Raw genomic sequence first — 20,835 nt, 5'->3', positions numbered from 1 at the left:
TGTGACCAGCAGGCAGGCCACCCGGAGGAGAAGTCCTCGCCCACCCACCGGCCGGGGCAGGACGGCTGCTGGGGCCCGTGCCAGGGGCCGCCGCCTGCCACTCCTAACTCTGCGGCTGCCTGACGTTCTGCACTTGCCTACTTGGCACCCATTCATCACAGAGCCAACCGTGCTAACTAGATTTGCTTATTTGCTGCTTTCTCAAAGCTCTGGCATCTAGGACCTCAACCTCACAGATGGGGAGAGGCAGCCCCGCCCTGGGCCACCCAATTCTTCCAGGTGCAAAGGGCTCCCGGGCAGGCCTTTCTTGTGCAAACCAACCAGTGCAGCACCCACACCCCCAAGTGCTCGGGGCCCAGGAACCCAACAAGGGAGAGCCCCCAGGGCCCAGAGCTCGCCAGATTCCAGCTGGCTGAGCCTAAGCTGCTTACTTGGCCTGGCCTCACCTTTCCTGCAGAAGCCCAAGGAAGGCTCTGGCCTCACTGCCCCCCACTCCCACTTCTGCTCCCGATGGACCTAATGCCTCCCTCTGGAGCCCTGCATGGCCTGCGTGTCCCTCTGCCTTGGGACCTGGAACAGAACCTTCCTTCAGTGGAAGCTCCCGTGGGGACAGTCCGTGGTGCACCTACAGCCCACAGCAGTGTGGGGACAGAAGAAAGGAAGGTGGCCTGCACTCCAAGGTCAGTGGCCCTGCTGACTCTGGGGTGGGCGAGTGGGACTCAGAGAGCTGGGTCCCCAGGCCCCACCAGCGCAGAGGCATGGCTCTGGGCAGGTCATATCCCTCCCTGCTGCAGCTTCCTCATCCATAACGGGGGTAATAATAACGCCTCCTCTCATGGGCAGATCCAAAGATACGGGACAATCTGTCCAAAGAGCACAAGGCCAATCCCAACCCGAAGCTGCTGCCGAGGGACGACCGTGGCGCCCAGAGGCCTGTCCATATGGTGCGCACCACAGTGGCTGGCTGCCCTGGCCAGCCGGGGGCTGGGTCCCCAGGACCGACTGGGTGCCACCGAAGCTTGCGGTCCTCATCACTCTCCAGTAAATACTGACACATCCTCAGATGCCAACAGTCCTATCCACTTTGTCATAGCATTTTTAAACGTTAGATCATTAAATTTTTTTAAAGATTTTATTTATTTATCCATGAGAGACACAGAGAGAGAGGCAGAGACACAGGCAGAGGGAGAAGCAGGTTCCCTGTGGGGAGCCCAATGTGGGACTCGATCCCAGGACCCCGAGATCACGCCCTGAGCTGAAGGCAGATGCTCAACCGCTGAGCCACCTGGGCATCCCAATCAAGGTTTCTTCTTAACCTGCTCTCGAATCACAGAAGATACAGAAACTGAGATTACAGACCACCCTGGAAACAACAGTAACAAAAACATTGCACGATACGTGACACAATCTAAAAGGTAAAGCTGAAGCCACACTCAGGAAAACAGACCCTTAAGAACTTGCATTACTGAAGAATAAAACTGCTCCAAGATTCATTCAGAAAGCTAAGTGGGACTAGCTAAAAAAACTCTGGGGAGTGGGGTGGGAGTAAGAGAACGGATTACTGCAGCCGAATGTTAAAACATATAAAGCTGTGGTATCTGAAAGTGGAACAGCCAGTGAACAACCTAAAAATAACGCCAAGCTAACAAGGAATTTTTAATACCCAGAAAAGGCTGCTGTTCCCATCATGGAAAGGAATGCATGATTCAATAAAGGATCTCCAAGCAATTTGTCTGAGGAGAGTAAAGGTGGATCCGAATTCCATGTCAATGAAAGATTCAACCCTAAGAGATGAATCATAAGAACCCCTCCAAAAAGGATAATATTAAAAATAACATTACTGTGGCAAAATTCAAAGTATAGAAAAGCCAGTTTCCTTTGTCCCCATAAAACTTTCTGTATAGAAACAAATACCATCAAGCAAAGACCAAGGACAATCTTGATCACGGGAAAGAAAAAATACTTTCCCGTGATCAACAGTTAAATGTGATCAGGAGTAGAGCTAAAGGATGCCTGGGTGGCTCAGTGGTTGAGAATCTGCCTTTGTCTCAGGTCATGATCCCAGGGTCCAGGGATTGAGTCCCACATCGGGCTCCCTGCGAGAAGCCTGCTTCTCTCTCTGCCTGTCTCTGCCACTCTGTGTCTCTCATGAATAAATAAAAATCTTTAAAAAAAAAAAAAAAAAAGAGCAGTCAGGGAAATAACAGAGAACAACTAACAGAAAATTAGTAGAAAAAGTAAACAGTTATTTCCCTGAAAAAAGGAAAACACGGGGATTTAGGAGACACTTGGCCTCACGGTAAAATGTCAATACACAGGATTAACATACCATTTCCACTTTTCAGGCTTAACAAGATGAAAATGCCTGACAATGCCCAGAGTTGGACAGGGCTTGGCTCACACCCCGGGACTGGGAGGATAAAGTGCTGCCTTCTGGAAGAGCAATCCTGTAGAATCTATGAAAGATTTAAACATAAACATGCCAGATTTAAAAAAAAAAAAAATTCACTTCTGGGAACTGACTCTCCAGATACACAAGTGCAAACAAAACAAAACAAAATGTGTATCCAGATGTTCCCTGCAGCACTGAAGTGTATGCATCAGCTCCAACTTCGGATTAGAAGGATCCACCGGTGGGAGGCCAGTGAAATGTGGGCATCCTTGGGCCTCCACCGGCAGATATTAGCAAAGGCCGAGGGGTGGAAATGGTGCCTGGCATGTGCTAATAGGGAAAGATTTCTAAGAGCCAGTGTTGTTCAAAACAGCAGCGCAGTCTGTGTGGTATAATCTCACTGAATATAAAAACAGATCAGGGATGCCACAGCACGGGCTTGGAAACACTTTGCCCAGTGAGGGAAGCCAGATACAAAGGCCACACAGTGTAGGATTCTATTTATGTAAAATTTCCAGAAAAGGCAAATCCAGAGAGACAGAGTCCGTGAGTGTGGCGATGGGAATGTTCTGGAACCAGATGGAGTTGGGAGGGGAGCACAACACTGTCAGTAGACTAAACTCCCCTGGGTTGTGCACTTTAAAATGGTTAATTCTGGGCAGCCCCGGTGGCTCAGCGGTTGAGCGTGTGCCTTTGGCTCAGGGCATGATCCTGGAGTCCCAGGATTGAGTCCTGCATCAGGCTACCTGCAGGGAGCCTGCTTCTCCCTCTGCCTGTGTCTCTGCCTCTCTGTATGTGTCTCTCATGAATGAATGAATGAATGAATGAATGAATGAATAAATACATAAATACATAGATAAAGGTTAATTCTGGGGCGCCTGGGTGGCTCAGTCGGCTCAGGTCATGATCCCGGGCATACTGGGATGCACAGCAGGGAGTCTGCTTCTCCCTCTGCCCCTCCTCCTGCTCATTCTTTCTCTCTCTCTCTCTCTGAAATAAATAAAATCTTTAAATAAATAAATATAATGGTTAATTTTATGTTAGGCAAATTTTGCCACAATTTAAATAAAAACAAAGGAGATGCACAGGCAAGCACATGTGCCTAGAAAGCATCTGGAATGAAGCACAGAGACTGCCAAGATGGACGGGCCACCATCTATCTGGGGATCTCCGGATTGTGGGGGGGGGCATGAGAAGGAGTTGGGGGAGGGGGAGCTTCTCAGTTTACACCCTTCACGGGGTTCTTCCCAAACCATCAGCATGTGTTACTGGGCTTTTCGTGTATGATTGGTGTTTCCTGACTCGTACCTCGTCCTGTAATAAATACGTGAGTTACCCTGATGTAAGACTTAAACATTCCAGAGAGAGCTAAATGAAGCCCCAAAGCCAAGAGGGAGGCCCCTTGGAAGTATCTGTCTATTTTCTGTAAAAAACAGAAAACAGCATAGAATTGTTTTGTGGGGGTTGTCACATAATGATTCTTTAAATAAATACCTGCAACGGTAGATTGATAATTAGGCCCAACAGTAGATTGATAATTGGGCCCAAGCCAAAGCTCCCTCAACATTGTAAAAACCCCCAACCCCACGCCCCACACACCCAGAATACAGGGCAGGCCTCATTCTATAGCCTGGAGGAACAAAACATTATAAAGAACATTTTAAAAACCTTAATCCTGGGCAGCCCCGGTGGCTCAGCAGTTTAGTGCTGCCTTCAGCCCAGGGTGTGATTCTGGAGACCCGGGATCGAGTCCCACATCGGGCTCCCTGCATAGAGCCTGCTTCTCCCTCTGCCTATGTCCCTGCCTCTGTGTGTCTCTCATGAATAAATAAATAAAATCTTTTTAAAAATTAATTAATTAAAAACCTTAATCCTGAGCAAATCCGCTTATACCCACACTTGGTTTTCATTCTTTCTCTTTTGTTTTGCTCTATTCTGTTTTGTTTTGAATCAGCTTGGCTTTTAGAGTCCATGATCTAAAGTGACTTAGTCAAGTAGGAGAAACTGGACTATCTTGGGTTTGGGGGATTTTTTTTTTTTAATTATTATTCAAAAAGAAAAGAAATGGGCTCCAAGTTTAGAGTAGCAGAAGAAAACAACAATCAAAGTTAAGTGAATTTTAGTTGAACTCTGGAAACCCTCCACTAATTAGAAGTCATTGTGCCTCAGCTCTGCCTTGAGAAACAACGGGCTGGTTTTCCTTCTCCCAAAATGAAATGACGAGGACATACTGAATTTTGCAAACCATGAAAGAAAACTCATAGAGGTCAAAACAGCCATCTGAATCTTCGCAATGAAATAATCAGGCACTGGACCATTCCTGATGCAACCAGGCCTTGTCTGGGTGACACCTTGCACGTGGCCTCGGCCCCTGCCAACGCCTCCTTGCAATCTGCTGGGGTGCGCGCCGACACCCCTGCCTAGAACTCTCCGCCCTGTGCGGCCCCCTGCGATGCCCACTGTCCAGCACCCAAAGGAGCTGACACCATGTACCACCCTGCTGGTCGCGTGCCCCTGCGGCCTGCCCGGGAGGTCCCCACAAAAGGTCTCTTTCTGCTTGCTGGCAATTCTCCACTGCCCCCAGAGCCACCCGAGCCTTGGAACCGGACAAAAGGGAAGAAAGGAGAAACCCTCCCCACACCAGGAGCCGGGGACCCCACGAGCCAGCCGGGGCCCCTCACCCCTTCCTCTCCATTTGGCGCTTCCATGGCTTCCCCGTGGGGCCAGACTTCAAGGAGTCCAATCGCCTCCCGCTTCAAAGGCTTCCAGGCCCCGATAAATCACCCACGCTGACAAGCAGCGCAATCCTAGCGCCCAGGATGTTTGCTCTCAGCGGGTTTTGTTTTTGCTGTTACCGTGGTTCCCCCGAGAGTCACAAAGGGATGGGCGCCTGGCACCTCGAGGAGGCCTCACCCCGGAGGGGAGCGTGTGCAGGCACCTCACCCGGCTCTGACCTCTGGGGGCTGCCCCCTCCCACCCTGTCCGCCCCCGTCAAAGCCTCACGTCCCCCATCGAGAGCCAGGCAAGAGGCTGGAGGAACGTGGGGGGACAGGCGGGTGGCTGCCCCACGGCCCCCCGACGGCAGCCTGGCGGCTGGCAGCAGCACACAGGGCTGGCCACAGCGCTGTCGAGAGAGCAGCACGGGACAGCGAGCTCTCCAGGAGGACAGCCCTGCCCTCTGTGCCAAGTGGCTCGTCCCCATCGGGTGGCACTGGCCCTGCTGTGTCTGGGACCCAGTTCCAGACCCTAACACTGACCAGTCCCCGGGACTCCCAGGCTCATCGACAGAAGGGGTGTCTGGCAGCAGCGTATGGGTCAGCACAGGCCATGGTAACAAACGGCACCAGAACAACAGGCATTCATCATCCCACTGACCTAGAGGCTGAACCCCGAGATCGCAAGATGTGGGCCTGGCTGACTTTGGCATCTTTTCTCCCTGTGTCTTCTCGTCACCTTTGTCACCTTCTCTCCACCACAAGGCTGTTTCTGGGCCCTGGTTTCTCCTTTTTTGTAGGGACGCCAGTCAGACTGCCTTAGGACCCACCGTCATGACCTCATTTTAACTTGATCACATCTGTAAAAATCCTCTCTCCAGCCAACACCATATTCTGAAGTCCTGAGAGTTAGGGCTCCAGCATCCCTTTCTGTGGGGGTCACGTCATCCACCCTGTGCCCATGTGGTGTTGTCTTTACGGAAAGTCATCCAGTGAGAGCAAGGGCCCTCCAGCCTCACAACCGGAGAAACACAAAGTTGTTAGTTTTGAAAGGCAGCTCCCACTATAGTTCCATCTTAACATTCTTTCAGATTTCCCGTTTTTTGCTTCGGTTTCAAAATATGCAGAAGACTCTGGTTCTTGTGGCTATTTACATAAGGTCCAAATATCTCAGTGGCTCTGGGGACCGTGGCAGTAAACAGGGGGACTGGCTGCCCCCTGTTGCCCTGCAACAAGCTGCCCAGCAGGTGCAACTCCACGTGGAGGGTTTGGGGACAGCTTCAAAAAGGATCAATATGTGAAGAACGGGATGGGGATGTGACACTTGGAGGTAGAGAGTCTGCAGAACTGGGGAACTGGCTGGCCTAGGGTTCCCACATCCCAGCCTCCTATGTCCTTACCTGTCTGTGAACACCCTAAAAATCAAAACGCTCCCCAACAGGCTTAGGAACTGCCACGGTCTCCTCGACAGACAGCCTTCCCACGGTTCTCCTTCACCTCCCGCTCTGGCCAGCAAAGGACAAAGCAAGGAGGGAGGTGATGGGAGGCAACAGCGTCTGTGACAACAGCCTCGACTCCTTTATTCAAATGCCAGACACAGTGTCTTCCCTGGCAGCTTAAAGAAAGGACCCAACGAGGTGTCACCGGTGCAGGAGGCACAACGGCACAAAAGATCCTGAGACCCCTCTGCCCTCCTCTCCCCTCCCCCTGGGGAACCGCTGGTGTCATTCTGTGTTTGTAGACTAGACGCCTGATTCTGGAGGCCAGCATCTACACACACACACACACGGAAGGGGGGATGGTGGGGGGATTTTTTACACCAGTCACATGCAACATGCATCCCTCTGTGGCCTGACTTTTGTCCCACCCAGCATCCCGCGCTGAATCACTGCGCTGTTGGTACCCAGGGGTCCCCATTTCCACGTCAGCCCCCAAGGAGACACAGTGCCGGCTATCTGGCTCCCATCGCAAGACACGTCGCTGTTTCCAACTCCTCTCCATTCGAACTGGGGTGGCAGTGAGCAGCGTGCCGCCCGGGCACACATGTCTTGTTCTAGAGCAAGACCAGGACGTGCACCCTTGTGACGGTAAGAGCCAGTGCCGACCGCCCTCCAAGTGGCAGCGTGCACCACCCTCCCCCAGCACCACGCCACCCACATCACTGCTGGCACGGCTCTCGTTACCCACTGGTGACTCCAGCCAAGGTTCAGGGGGAACGCCACTGGCGGGGGGTGACTGTCTTGTAAGCTGCATCATGTTCGAGCCTAACAAGGCCCGACGCCTTCCTAGGGGTTCTGGCCCTTTGCATCTGCTGCTCCATGAACTGTTTGCTGTGTGCTGTGTCTCTGCTGCAAGTGGGACATTAACCTTCTCATCTACCTCGGGGGTCAGGTGCTCTGGATACAAACCCCCTCACCTGCCCTACGGACTGTAAACGGGTCCCCCCAACCCTGGGGGGCTGGACATCACACCCTCTGCACCGAGACACACAAAACGGACCCTTCTGATGCACTGATGCTGAGAAATGCAGGAAGGGGTCGGAGGGACCCAAGAGGTCCCATATCTCCCCCACCCTGTGTTCCTTCACCTGGATACCCTTGTGTGACGACACCGAGCCCCGAGAGTGGTGAGGAAGCACCTGCTCCAGGCAGCGCACCGCAGCGCCTTTCTCCCGGAGCACCAGCCCGGGCCCCCACACACCTCTGCACCAGGACCCAGCGGGGTCCTTCCCCCCCAGAGCACCCACAGCCCCTGCACCGCGCGAACACCTCTGCACCTGCCGCCACGCAGCGGCGCAGACCCACTGCAAACCCCAGGTCTGGCTGACGGCTGCTCGGATGGCGAACACCGAGGCTCGGGGTACACCTCGCCTGCACCCCCGCTGCGATCAAGGCAAGTGTCAAAGGCCATTTTCTAGCCGGCTGCGGAAAACAGGGCAGGGCTTGGGTCTCAGATAACGCCTGTCTGTGATAACAGTATTGAGATTATGTGGAGAACAGTCCTTACCATTCATGCTGAAGTATTTACAGGTTAAAAAAAAAAAATTAAGGCTGTCTGGGACCCATTAAGAGGGCCGGGGGAAATGAAACAAAATTAACAGGACGTGTAACTGTGGAGGCTGCAGGAAAAATATAGAGGGGTTCACTGTACTTAGTCTCATTGTGTGTCTGCCTGACGTTTTTTATAATGAAAAAGCAAAGGGGAAATGTGTTAGAAGTCCTGGCAATCTAGAGACGAGACTCACACTTGGCAATTTTCAGCCTCGTTGAAGAAACCTGTGTCGAAAACACGAGCGTCTCCCCCCCCCCCCCCCCCCCGCCAGCCTCCCCAGCCCTGTGTGAGGTCTGACACCATTTCCAATAAAACACAACTGTTTGTGTCTTTCTTCTTAGAGACACTGGCTATGGTCACACGTGTGCAATGACCTGTTCAATCCTCTACTTGTAAATCATTTCCTTTTTTTTTTTTAAGATTTTATTTATTCATTCATGAAAGACACGGAGAGAGAGGCAGAGGGAGAAGCAGGCTCCCTGCAGGGAGCCCCGATGTGGGACTCGATCCCGGCACCCCGGGGATCACATCCGGAGGCGAAGGCAGATGCTCCACTACTTAGCCACCCAGGAGTCCCTGTAAATCAATTCCAATTTACAAAAAAGTTGCAAGATTCATGCAGGAAACTCCCCCCTACACACACACCCATCCTCTTGATCAGACCCACAGATTTTTCACATTTCCCCCATGTGTCCACCATACTGTCTCCGCACACGCCATGCTCTCCCTCCAAAGACTCCGAATAGATTGTAGACATTACGTTATCCATTAATGCACAGTATATACATCCCAAACGTCAGGACATTCTCTTCAACGACCTCCCTATGATTCACAAACTCAGGGAAGTTAACTTGGACAACATTTTTGAGTATTTTACGCCCATATTTCAATTTCATCAAACGTTCCACCGATACCCACATCACGTGTTTTTGCCATAGCACCGACCCATCTGGAATCACACAGTGCATGTGGTCACCCCGTCCCATAGGCCCGTTCCTTGGCCATCTTCGTCGTTCACGACCTTGAGGTTTGCTGCTAAAAGCCAACTGTTTCAGTAAGATGCTTCTCCAGTTGGGCTTGCTGGTGTGTGTCACCGTCAGAGTCAGGTGTCATATCTCCAGCTGGAAAGCAACCCAAGTGACACCCTTCTCAGAAGAACGTGTCCATCGGCCCGCCCGGGTGGCGTGAGCCTTGATCACCGAGTTAGGGCGACGTCCTATGCCTCTCCAGTCTTGTCACTAACTGTCCCCTTGCAAATGAGGGCTGGGGTGGGGGGCAGTGGGAAACACTGTGGGCCAGGAACATTTCCTGCTCCCCACCATGCGTGGCCTCTTCTAATTAGATTCAGCATTCATTGAGGACTCTTGCCCAAATCAATCTCTACAATTACTATCGCTAAATGGGGTTTTTCCTGCTCACTGCACATTTATTAATTGGCATTTTAAATTTTTATTTATTTATTTATTTATTTATTTATTTATTTATTTATTTATTTATTCATGAGAGGCAGAGACATAGAGGGAGAAGCAGACTCTCTGCAGGGAGCCCGATGTGGGACTCGATCCTGGGACCCCGGGATCACGCCCTGAGCCAAAGGCAGACGCTCAACCGCTGAGCCACCCAGAGTCCCCTAATTGGCATTTTGCTATAGGGAAGTGCTCTCTCTTCCCCATCCCTTCTATTTATTTGTGGAACAAAGTGGGTTAAATAGTGTCTCTCAAAATTCATATTCACCCAGAACTTCAAATGTGACCTTATCTAGAAATAGTCTTTGCAGCAGTAACAAGTGAAGGGACCCTGAGACGAAACTGTCCTGGATTTAAAGGGAGCCTAAACACAATGATAGATGTCCTTACAAGAAGAGGAAGGGACCCACACAGACACCAAGGAAGGGCAACTCTGAGAAGGTGAGGGAGAAAGCAAGCTGATGCCGCCACGATACAAGGGACACCACAAGGGACAGTCACCAGGACCTGGAAGAGGCAAAAAACAAACAAACAAACAAACAAATTCCCTGGAGACTCCCAAGAGTGTGGACCGCTGACACGGGCATTTTCTGCGGACATCCTCTATTTCCTATGTTTGAAGTCCCCTTGTTTGTGCTGCTCCATCAGGCGGCCCCGGGAAACACACACATGTATGCGGTTACTCACTGACTCATCAGCGTTGAACCATTTTGTTCCATGTCGAACCCGCGCTCACCTTTGTTCGACACTTAGCACGTCCCAGATGTGACCTCCAGAGCTCCTGCAATGGGCACCTGCACGTTTGAGACATTCCCATTATCTCTGATCACTTACTTTCTGGCCCAAGAACATGCTCCGGGCTCACCTTGCATCCCTCCCCATGCTGGCCCCACAAGCGGTCTTGCCTCCCCAGGACTCCCAGCTCCTTGACTGGGGAACCCCATCTACCCGCCCAGATGCGGGCAGCGGGAGTGCTCGTTGCTAGTGAGGTGCCGGCGGAACATGACTACATCAGAGATCATTGACAGTTTACAAGTTATGACTTCCTAACGTGAACATTCACGTGTGTGTGTTGTTGTGTCAGCAAATAGATGAAATCATGACTTACGCCACTGTCTCCAATTCCAATCCAGCCTCCTGTGGGTTCTTGCTTTCCTGGATCCCAGATTAGCATCTCCTTCTTTCCACAGTAGGAACTCTGCCTACAACACAATCAACACACTTGGTCCTTGCCCAACCCTACACGCACCTCACACAAAGCAGAATGGAAAGGTGGCCCACGGAATGGGAGTAAATATGTACAATTACACTTATACCTGATAAGGAGTTAATATCCAGGATATATAGAACTCCTACAATGCAACCAAAAAAAAAAAAAAAAAACACACCCAAACAATCTGATTTTTAAAATGAGCAAAGGATTGGAATAGACATTCCTCCAAAGAAGATATGCAGGTGGCCATGAAATACACACAAATGACAGGAAAAGATGCTCAATGTCACTAGTCGTTGGAGACACGCAAATCCAAACTGCAGTGAAATCCCACCTCACATCCACCGTGACCGCAACTATCAGTAACACGGAAAGCAGCAAGTGGCTACGGCAGGGGCAGGATGACGGTTCCTGGGCAGTAAAACGAGAACCACCACGCCGTCCAGCGATTCCACTTGCGAGCATACACCCAAAGCCCCGGAGACACCCCCCACGTACACCCGTGTGCAGGACAGCGTGACTGACCAGCCGCAAAGGGGAAACAACCCGAATGTCCACCAACAGATGGCAAAGCAGAACGCAGGAGACGTGGGGTGTGTGTGGGGGGTGAACGTAACAGAATATTCTTCAGCGTCAGGAAGGAAGTACTGACATATCCTACAAGTGGATGAACTTTGAAAACACTAGGCGAAGTGAAAGAAGCCAGTTACCAAAGGATGAATGCCGAATAAGCCCATCTATTCAAGGTACCTTCGGCGGCCGGCCCAGTCATAGACACAGACAGCAGAACAGTGGGTGCCGGGGGCTGGAGGGAGAGGGAACGGGGGAGCCAGGGATTAATGGGGACAGAATTTCAGTTTGGGGGATGAAGAGTTCTGGAGATGCACGGTGGGGTCACAGGACAGTGTGAACGTGCTTCCTGCCACTGAACTGAAGTGGATCACTAAAAATGTTTTCAGGGGCCCCTGGGTGGCTCAGTCGGTGAAGCACCTGCCTTCAGCTCAGGTCATGATCTCAGGGTCCTGGGATGGAGTCCTGCATCGGGGCTCCCTGCTCAGCAGGGAGTCTGCTTCTCCCTCCCCTTCTGCACTCCCCACCCCTCCCCCATGCTCTCTCTCTCTCACTCTCTCAAATAAATAAATCTTAAAAAAAAAAAAAAAAAAACTGCAGATGCACAACCAGCCAGGCTCTCCGCTTCTGCACAGCATCCACCTCTCACGTTCATTAGAGGGGGCACCCCCTTGTCCCATCATCTCCTGCAGACGTAGCGTGTCACTCAATGTTTCCCTATCTCAAGTTGCTTTGGAAACAACAGCCGATGTTATATGAAGTCTACTATGTGAAGACTATGATTATGATACGGTGACCTGGGGTTATTTCAACTGTTGGGAAGAAAACTCTCAGTTTCCAAATGTTATTTCCAAATGTTCTCGAGGGGGGTGTTCCACAAGAAAAACACAAAATAAGAACACACTGTAGGGCTATAAGGTAGACCCTGCACCTAGGGGGACCCAGAGGCTGTGCCTGAAAGCTTTTTTGAGCCTGCAGCCCCTCCCCTGTTTCCACATCTGTCCTGCCACCCATTGGTGGGCCACTCACTTTCCAGGTGGGGCTCCCATGTCCACACCAAGTTCCTCACCGTGCCCCAAAGCCCACTCATTCTCTGGTCCAATGCCCACTGCCTGCCAGGAGCCAAAATGCTGAGTGTGACCGTCCTCCAGACCCCTAAGCGAGACATGGACATGTCCCCTGTCGGTTTCCCCCCAGGAAGCTCCTTATCCAGCACCTTTCCTGGAAACTCCCCAGTGAGTCCGACACCAAGCCCCTTGATATTTCATGCACCTCCTGTCTTGGGTACAAACAAGATCCTCTCATCCCAACCACTGCTGCCATTATCTAGAACATGACTGCAGGCCAGTCCCTTGGACCACTCACCCCCTCACGACCTGAACACACCTGTGACCTGACTCCAGAGATCTCCCCTACCCCATGGACTGCCCCGGGCCGCTTCTACTTCCTACTGCTCCCGCTGCTGCGGGCACCTGGCCATCCCCAGGGCGGCTGCTGGCGTCTGGGCTAAGGGAGACCTCCGCGTCCGGGTGCACACATGTCTTCTGCTCTCTCTAGGAGGGCTGACAAATACTGACGCTGCCAGACTTGACTGAATTTGACACACTCCGTGAGCGTGTCCTCACATGTCACATCCTTTCTCCCTGGCCCGGACCACTACGAGTGGGTCTCCCTGTGGGACCCTGCTTTCTGCACCCCCAGGGTGCCTTGTGGGGGGGCGGCTCACAGGTACGGGGGGGCAAGGAGTCCTTGTCCCTTCCCCTGTGCATGTGCTTTGAATCTGCACGGTGCACATTCCTCCAAGACACTATGTTCCTTTCACTTCTTCAAGGTGTCCTGCTGCAAGATCTCAGACTCGGCCTAATTCAAGTCAACAGTCGTCACTAAGATGATTTTTTTCTAAAGATTTCATTTATTTCTTTTACAGAGAGAGAGAGAGAGAGAGCACAAGGCGGGGGCAGGGGGGCAGAGGGAGAAGCAGATTCCCCTGCTGAGCAGGGAGTCCGACATGAAGTTTGATCCCAGGACTCCAATATCATGATCTGGGCCAAAAGGAAGACACCCAGGCACCCCTAAGACCATTTTATACGCTCTTGGGGCAGCCCCGGTGGTTCAGTGGTTTAGCGCCGCCTTCAGCCCAGGGTGTGATCCTGGAGACCTGGGATGAGTCCTGCCTCGGGCTCCCTGCAGGGATCCTGCTTCTCCCTCTGCCTGTGTCTCTGCCTCTCTCTCTCTCTCTCTCTCTCTCTCTATGTCTCTCATGAATAAATAAATAAAATCTTAAAAAAAAAAAAAACATTTGACACGCTCTTAATGGAGCTACGGGGTTGCCCCTCCCAAGCACACGCAGGCACACATGCATGGTGCACACACCTGTCCGCGACATCCCGCCCAGTGCCACGGACTGCACGAGAGGCTCAGGGCCGGGTCCCACACGTTAGGGTCAATCCGGTTGGATCCAGTTCTGCCCTCCCATCTCCCACCAGCAACAATCCAAACTCTAGGCAAACCAGATGGAGCCCCTCCTTGCTCTGGACTCTCCAACGTGCTCCTGAAGCTAAGGACAAACACTGAGCCCCAGGACAGAGGGGAGGAACAGCCCCGGGGGGTGGCGACAGAGCTCCCTGCGGTGCCAGGAATGTCCTCTGTGTGCGTGGGCCTGTGAAATGCAGCCAGGGCAGTGAAGGAAGTCAAGCCTTCATTTCAGTTTAATGAATTTTAACCCGAATAGCAAAGTGTGCCCGGCAGCAACTGTCCTCTGCTGCTCCAATCTGCAAAGGGGATTTCTGTAATTTAAGTGCACACTGGGTTACCGACCCCACCCCCACAGCAGGGCACCGGGCTGTGGAAATCACTGGGCTGGGGACTGGGGGGATTTGGGGCAAACCCTCCCCCACCCATGGAGGACTCAAAGAAGCGACCACATTCTCCCCAGATAACATCTCACAAGTGACAGGGTGCCTACTGGAGCTCATTCCAATGACAATTAAAGACACACACTCCACTTCCCACTGAAACGTGAGACTTTCTAGAGGACAAGCCACTTAGTCTAATGAGGCTAAATTTTTCTGTAATTACTTCCTTCCCTTTGGTTTTTGATTTTTTTTTTTTTTGGTTCTCTCCAAGATAGAATTTTTAAAAAATCAAATCAAAACAAAAAACCCGAAATCCCAAAAATGGTGCAAACCACCACACCAACACAATTCCTTATTTTTGAAAAGCTTTCAGCAAATTCCCAGCATTGTTCAACAATTCCTCGGCCACTCTGTCACCATGATTTTAAATAGATCACACCCCAGGTAGGTTTCATGACCATTTGTCCATGCAAGCAGAGCTGTCCTGCCCTTTTATTTCCAACGTGGCAAGCTCCTGGACAAAACCAAATACCTACTAGAAAGAGAGAGGCTGGTACCAGCCACCCCCCACTCTCTCCCAGTTGCATCCATACTTAATGGGTCAGAGCTCCTCCTCTGGTTGCTCCATTTTTTTTTATTTCAATACTCAGGAAGTCCTCAGTACTCATCAAACTCCTAACATTTCTGATACCGTGCTGCAGTGAACACAAAACCAAAGGACCCAAAGGGTCACCACGAAGCAATGTTTCCAACATCAGTGCTTTTAACCCCAATTGTCCTTTCATGAAATTGCTATTGGCCATGCAAGACTTCCCCAGCAATGCTTCCTCTCTCTGCAAAGCAAAGCCCCCTTTGCTTTGAAAGCTTTCATGCACGGTATTCATGGAGTTTGCCTGGCAGTCACCTCAGGGTCCCCAAAGAAGGAAGTATCTTAAGGACAACCTTATCCATCAGGATGGGGTCAGAGCCTTTAAGGAGCCCCCCACCATGGGGCACAGCAGGGCAAACCCAAAGCTCTGCTACCCCGTCCTTCTCCACTCGGTGACCGCAGGACACTCCTGTGGGGGAGGACTTTGGGTCCGCTTTCAGGTTCCCAGGGAATGGACCAAATAAACACCAAAAGGCCTCTGACATCGACGGAACGTTTCCGAAGATGGTCATAAACCCGAGGTGGGGATAACACTTCGCAGCCCACTGTCTTTTCCTTGACGACGACCTGGAATTATATCATTAGAGCTCTCCCAGGGAAAAGAGCTACAGAGTACACAAATTTCCTGTGCTTAATCAGACTGGCCAGGGTTCTGCAGATTAGGGAGGGCCAGCCCTTCACACCCGGGTCCCATTTCAATGATAATAACTTTCCACATCCTGGCCTCCCGTGGAATGCATTTTAAAGGAACGCCACTTCTGCGGCGGAAACCCGCTTCAGAATCCCCCTCTTAGAGGATGCACCCTCCCTACCTGTCAGACAAGCTGCGGCCCCACATTTCTATCCCACTGATCTGGCCTGGGGGTCGGGGGGGGGGGCGGGGGGGGGGGTAGACTGCAAAGGAAAGATCTGGCTCTGCCAGGCTCTGGTGTCTCAGAGGTTAAACCAAGGCTAACCGTTCACCGGTAACAAGTACTTTACTGCAGAGTGACACACAAACGCCTAACAAGGCTGTGCTTTGACCCAACAAGAGGAGAAAGGCTTAACAATAAAAACAGAAATGCGGTTCCCATTTTGCCTCGTCAATCTGCAGATATGGTCCCCAGGAAGCACATTCTCAAACTCATGTTGCACGCAAAACATTAAGCAAAATTCTGGTCATTTTTTTTCCAAACTGGGACTTGCTTTACTAATTGAGAGTTAGGCACCCATGGGCACCCAAGGGTGTTTCTGTGAATCCTTCATACAGCAGCTTGCCACGTGGATGGTGACCCGCAGGGCCAGTGTATCCAGGTCTCAGGATGGCATTCAGCACTGAGTGGACACCAGAGTTAAGCCTGCCCCCGCTGTTAAATGCCGAAACATTTCAAAAGTGTGCTTCTTTGCTGCATACACAGCCATAATGAGAAAAACATGTTGCCTTACAACATACATGAAAACTTTTCTTTTTCCAAAGTCTTATTCAAGATGTTGTCCTGTGCTGGCTTCCAAATGGACCGATAGCATTATTTATTATGACCATCACTCCAAGAATCTGGGCCAGAAATCAACACTCCTGCGCTCTCAAAATGGGAAAAGGGCGAACCCCCAAACCACCACTCCAGCCTTTCCTACCTGGGCGGGGCACACAGTCCCATTAGGTATTTGTCTCCTCAGGGAACAGAGCTCTCCATAAAAATGCAGAATAAGAATCTACGAATCCTTCTGCAATAACCTTTCCATGTTTTTATATAGTCACATCTTTTGTGTATAAAATACACTCAGATTGCAGGGATTCCTCTTCACAGCAGAAAAGATGCCAAAAGTACCCAAATCTCCTGTAAGCATACAACTGAATTCATATTTTGAATATGAACAAGTTTGAACGTTCAGCTAACGGGAGCATTCCAGAAGTAAGAGGATGACGATGAACACCTTTCCTCCTCCCTCCCTTATGGAGACGATTATTTTACTGGAAAAAAGCAAGTGACCTCCGCTCGGGGTTCCAGAGTTAAGGAGAATGACCCAGGATTGCTTTGTTCCTCGTGAGATTCCTGAAATACGACTGAAAGAGACGGGCAACGTTTCAACTACTCGGTCCGAAACGCGAGCAACTTCCCCGGGCTTGTTCCGATGTCGGTCTGAGCAACAGAGGAGTCGCCTTTCTCGCAGCGCCCCGCTGACAGCCCTCCGCACCCCACGGCACCCCACGGCACCCCACGGCACCCCACCCTCGTGCAACGCTCGTGCAACGAAAGCCGCCGCAGCGCGTGCAGCCAGGCAGCCGTGCAGGGCCACCGAGCCCCGCGCACCGCCAGCGCCAGCGCTGCGCCACCGCGCGTCCAGGCCCGGATTTAGGCCCCGTGCGCCCCCCTCTCCCCGCGCAGCGGCAGATTCCCCCGCCCACTCTAACGGGGGGAGGGATCCGTGCGGGGAGGAGGGGTGCAGGGATGTCGTGAGGGTCCCCCGGCCTGACTCGGAATAGGCCAGGTTTGCTCACCATTGCGCAGGGCACCCTGCGCGCTTTTTTACGCGCTGAAGGGACAGCGACAGAAACGCAAGCCCCCTTCCCAAATCAAGTCATCAGCGATGTCTGAAGTAATCAGCATCTGCTTAAACGCGGACGACTCCCCCCAAAAGAAGGCTGGCCGGCCCCCCTGGTGCTGTACACCCGTCCCGGAGCGCGCGGCTGGCAGCAAACCGCGGGAGGCGCGAGGCCCCCGGGGCGGCGGTCCCTGTCCCTCCCTCTCACCTGCCTGCAGGAATACATGGGGGTGGGGGTGCACGGTGCAAGAGGGGGCGACGCCGGGTCCGTCTCTCGTGTGAAGGGGCGGGGGCGACCCTCCTCGGCCTCCCAGCGTCCCGGCCCGCGGCAGCGCCGCCCTCCCCCACCCGGCGGGGTGCCCGGAATGCAGCCCGCGCGGGCCGAGGTGCCCAGGGGTCCGGACGGCGTGGGCGGGCGCCGCCTCCTCGGGCGCTCCTGCGTGTCCGGGGCGCACGCACACAGCCCGCGCGGGCCCGCCCCCCAGACAGGGCCACCGGGAGCCCCGGGCCGACCCCCGGCCGCGTGTCCCGGCCCGGCCCGGGTCTCGGGGAGCCGCCCGGCAGCCGAAAGGCCCCCGCTCGGCTACCTCCCGGGAGAGGAGGAGGGGGTGGCGGGGCCAACAAAAGGGAAGGCAGCGTCTCCTCGGATCTGGGGGCGGGGGGGCGCGGGAACCCCAGGCTCGGGCGCACAGGGGGGCGCGGGGGCCGGGAGCCCGCGGGAGTAGCCTGGGCGGCAGGGCCCGAGCCCGGGTCCCGAGAGCTGAGGACGCCGCGGCGGGACCGGGCCGCCGGCACACTCGCCGCCCCGCACGGCCCCGCACGCCCCGCACGCGGGCTTCCCCGCCGGCGCCCGCGCCTCCCGCCCGCCCGGGCCCTGCAGGCCGCGGCCGCCCCCAGAGCGCGCCCCCCGGGAAGCGGCCGGGCCCCCGCGGCGGCGGCGCAGACCCAGAGCGCGGCGCCCGCCTGGGCACCGAGGGGCGGCGGGTCCTACCTGAGGTCCGGGGCGCGCAGAGCAGGAGCGCGGCGGCCACCCAGACGGCCGGGGCGCACAGCAGCGGCGGCGCCGAGCCCCGGGCCATGCCGCGGGCCGTGGGCCGTGGGGGCCGTGGGGGCCGCGGGGGCCGCGGGGGCCGGCGGGGCGCGCGGGGGCCGGCGGGGCGCGCGGGGCCGGGCGCCACCACCCCTGTGGGCCGCGCGGCCGCTGCCCTTCGTCCCCGGCGCCGCGCGACTGCGTCCCCGCCGCGGAGCTCCTAGTGTTCTCCCGGCCCGGCCCGGCCCGGACGGCCGCTGGGCTGGGGCGCGGCGCGGGCTGGCTGCGAGGCTCCGGGGCGCGGGCTGGGCGTCCCGCCGGCCGCCGGGAGGAGCGCGGGGGGCGGACCGCGGCGCGCAGGAGGCAGGGTCCCGGGCTCGCCCGCCCCGATGGGCAGAGCGAGGCCGGCGCCGGCGCCCCCTGCCGGAGGGACGCGCCCGCGGCGGGCGGGAGGGCGGGCGGGGCGCGCGGGAAGCGGGGGGCCGGGGCCGGGGCCCGGGCCGGGGGCGGGGGCGGCCGCTCGGTCCCCGCACGGGCCTCCCGCGCGCGCCCTCGGGTCGCCGGGCCGCGGGGGTGCGCCCCGGGGGCGTGTGGCCGGACCTCGCGGCGGCCGCGCTGGCCGCAGGGGCGCCCGAGCCGCCGGCATCCACCTCCGGGGGCGGGACGCGCGGGGCCCCGCTCACTGCTCAGTAACCCCGGACCACTCTGCTCCCGGCCGGGCCCACCCCAAATCCGACAGCCCCTCGGCCCCAGAAACCAGCGGTGCGGGAGGGCGCGGAGCCGGGGCGTGGAGAAGCGAGCCGTTCAGGGAAAGAAACCGGCCGGGCCGCGTCCCCGCGGCGCCCTCGGGGGCCCCCTCGCCACGCTGCGCGCTGGGGACGACCGCGTCCCTCCTGCACGCCCGGAAACCGCCGAGAGGACAGCCGCGCAGAGGCAGCGCGATGCTATCTGAAGCCACCGTGGCTTCGGGTTTACTGTTAAAAGCAAATTGTGTAATTTTACCCATTAAAGGCAGAACACTATTTGTTCTCTGCAGAGCCCCAGAACATGCAGAAGTAATTTGCTTCACTTGTAAAAGACATTCTGAATGCAATTCAAATGGCATATTTTCTTGCTTATTCTTGGTTTTGCTTAACACATGCCAGGGTCTGCAATTGGAAAGCCTGACCCTCCTGTTTGTAACTTAGGAATTTTCTTTGTTTTTGCTCTCTTGGAGCAAAGGACTTGGCACCGCCAGCATCTCCGTTGTTTGTTTTGTGAGATTTATCTTCTAACTGATTACCAAGCAGTTTGTTTGGCTTTTTTTTTTTTTCCCCTCAAGCCCCATTTCCTGCGGGTTGCAGTGATTTGGGGAGAGCCCTAGCCTTGGGTGCCAGACCCCCGAGACGGCGGAACTCGCCACCCCACCCCCACCCCCACCCCCTACCCCCTCACCCCCAGCCCCACCCCACCCCCGGATTGGCCCTCGCTGCCTCACACATGGCAGGAAACCCAAGTTCTCCTGCTGACAGTACGGCTGGGCCGCCCCGCCGCATTACCCCTGTTAAAATGATTTTAGGCCCTTCCGTCTCTGGCCGAATCTGTTTGCAGCCACATCCCACACACCTCTCTTCCCTAATGCACATTGTAAGGACTGTGCCAGGCACTGGCCAGGGGCCGCCGGAAATCCAGGCAGAAAGGGAAAAGATGGTAAAAGCGTGAGCCAGCTGCGGATGCCGGATGCCCGAGCACAGCCCGTGGTGCTGGCGCTCGTGCCTGTCTCAGCTTCGGGCAGCAATCTCCCCCGCGCATTGTTTGAGGACTGCCAGATCTTTATCTTTGGGTTTTTTCCCTCACTTCTCTTCCCCTGGGGGCCCTCAAGGATGCTTTATGAGTAAATAAAGCTTTAAGGGTTGGTCTTGAAGCACTTAGTTCCAGACTCTTCCATCATGGTTCTGGAGGAAACAGGGAAGGCAGGGAAGGGGCCATCAGCAAAGCCCTGGGTGCTGCATCTGTGCTCCTTGTGCTTTCTGCTGGGCCTGGAGGGCGAGTGGGTCAGAGCTCCGCGCCACTTACTTTTGGTGTGAACTTTGGGGAAATGACCTAATCGTGCACACAGACCCTCATCTGTGTGCAATTTTCACAGGACTGGGGTCCCCAACAAAGCCCACCTGAAAGTTTAAACAGCAACATATATTTTTGCCATCTTCCTGGGATGGAGTCAGAAATGCAGACTGTATCATGCAGGATTCCATCACACAGGGTTTATAGCAATTATCTTTGCAGTGGCACCTGCGGGGAGGCTCACTGGTTGAGCATCTGCCTTCAGCTCAGGCTGTGATCCTGGGGTCCCGGGATCTAATCCCACATCGGGCTCCCCTCAGGGAGCCTGC

General features: G+C 54.5%; 1 protein-coding gene across 2 annotated transcripts in view; it reads right to left on the bottom strand.

Moving 5' to 3' along the window:
• ROR2 (receptor tyrosine kinase like orphan receptor 2) overlaps positions 1-18,536 on the bottom strand; it is a 185,398-nt gene extending 166,862 nt beyond the window's left edge. For both annotated transcript variants that reach the window (XR_005354312.1, XM_038527295.1), the window contains exon 1: positions 18,425-18,536. Coding sequence is in view for 1 of the 2 variants with exons in the window: in XM_038527295.1 (XP_038383223.1) it covers positions 18,425-18,512 (88 nt within the window). In the remaining variant the exon portion in view is untranslated. The remainder of the gene's footprint in view (positions 1-18,424) is intronic.
• Between the last annotated feature and the right edge of the window lie 2,299 nt (positions 18,537-20,835).

The sequence above is a fragment of the Canis lupus genome, chromosome 1, assembly GCF_011100685.1.
Source record: "Canis lupus familiaris isolate Mischka breed German Shepherd chromosome 1, alternate assembly UU_Cfam_GSD_1.0, whole genome shotgun sequence".
Lineage (NCBI taxonomy): Eukaryota > Metazoa > Chordata > Mammalia > Carnivora > Canidae > Canis > Canis lupus.
This window is presented reverse-complemented; position numbering and strand designations above follow the sequence as displayed.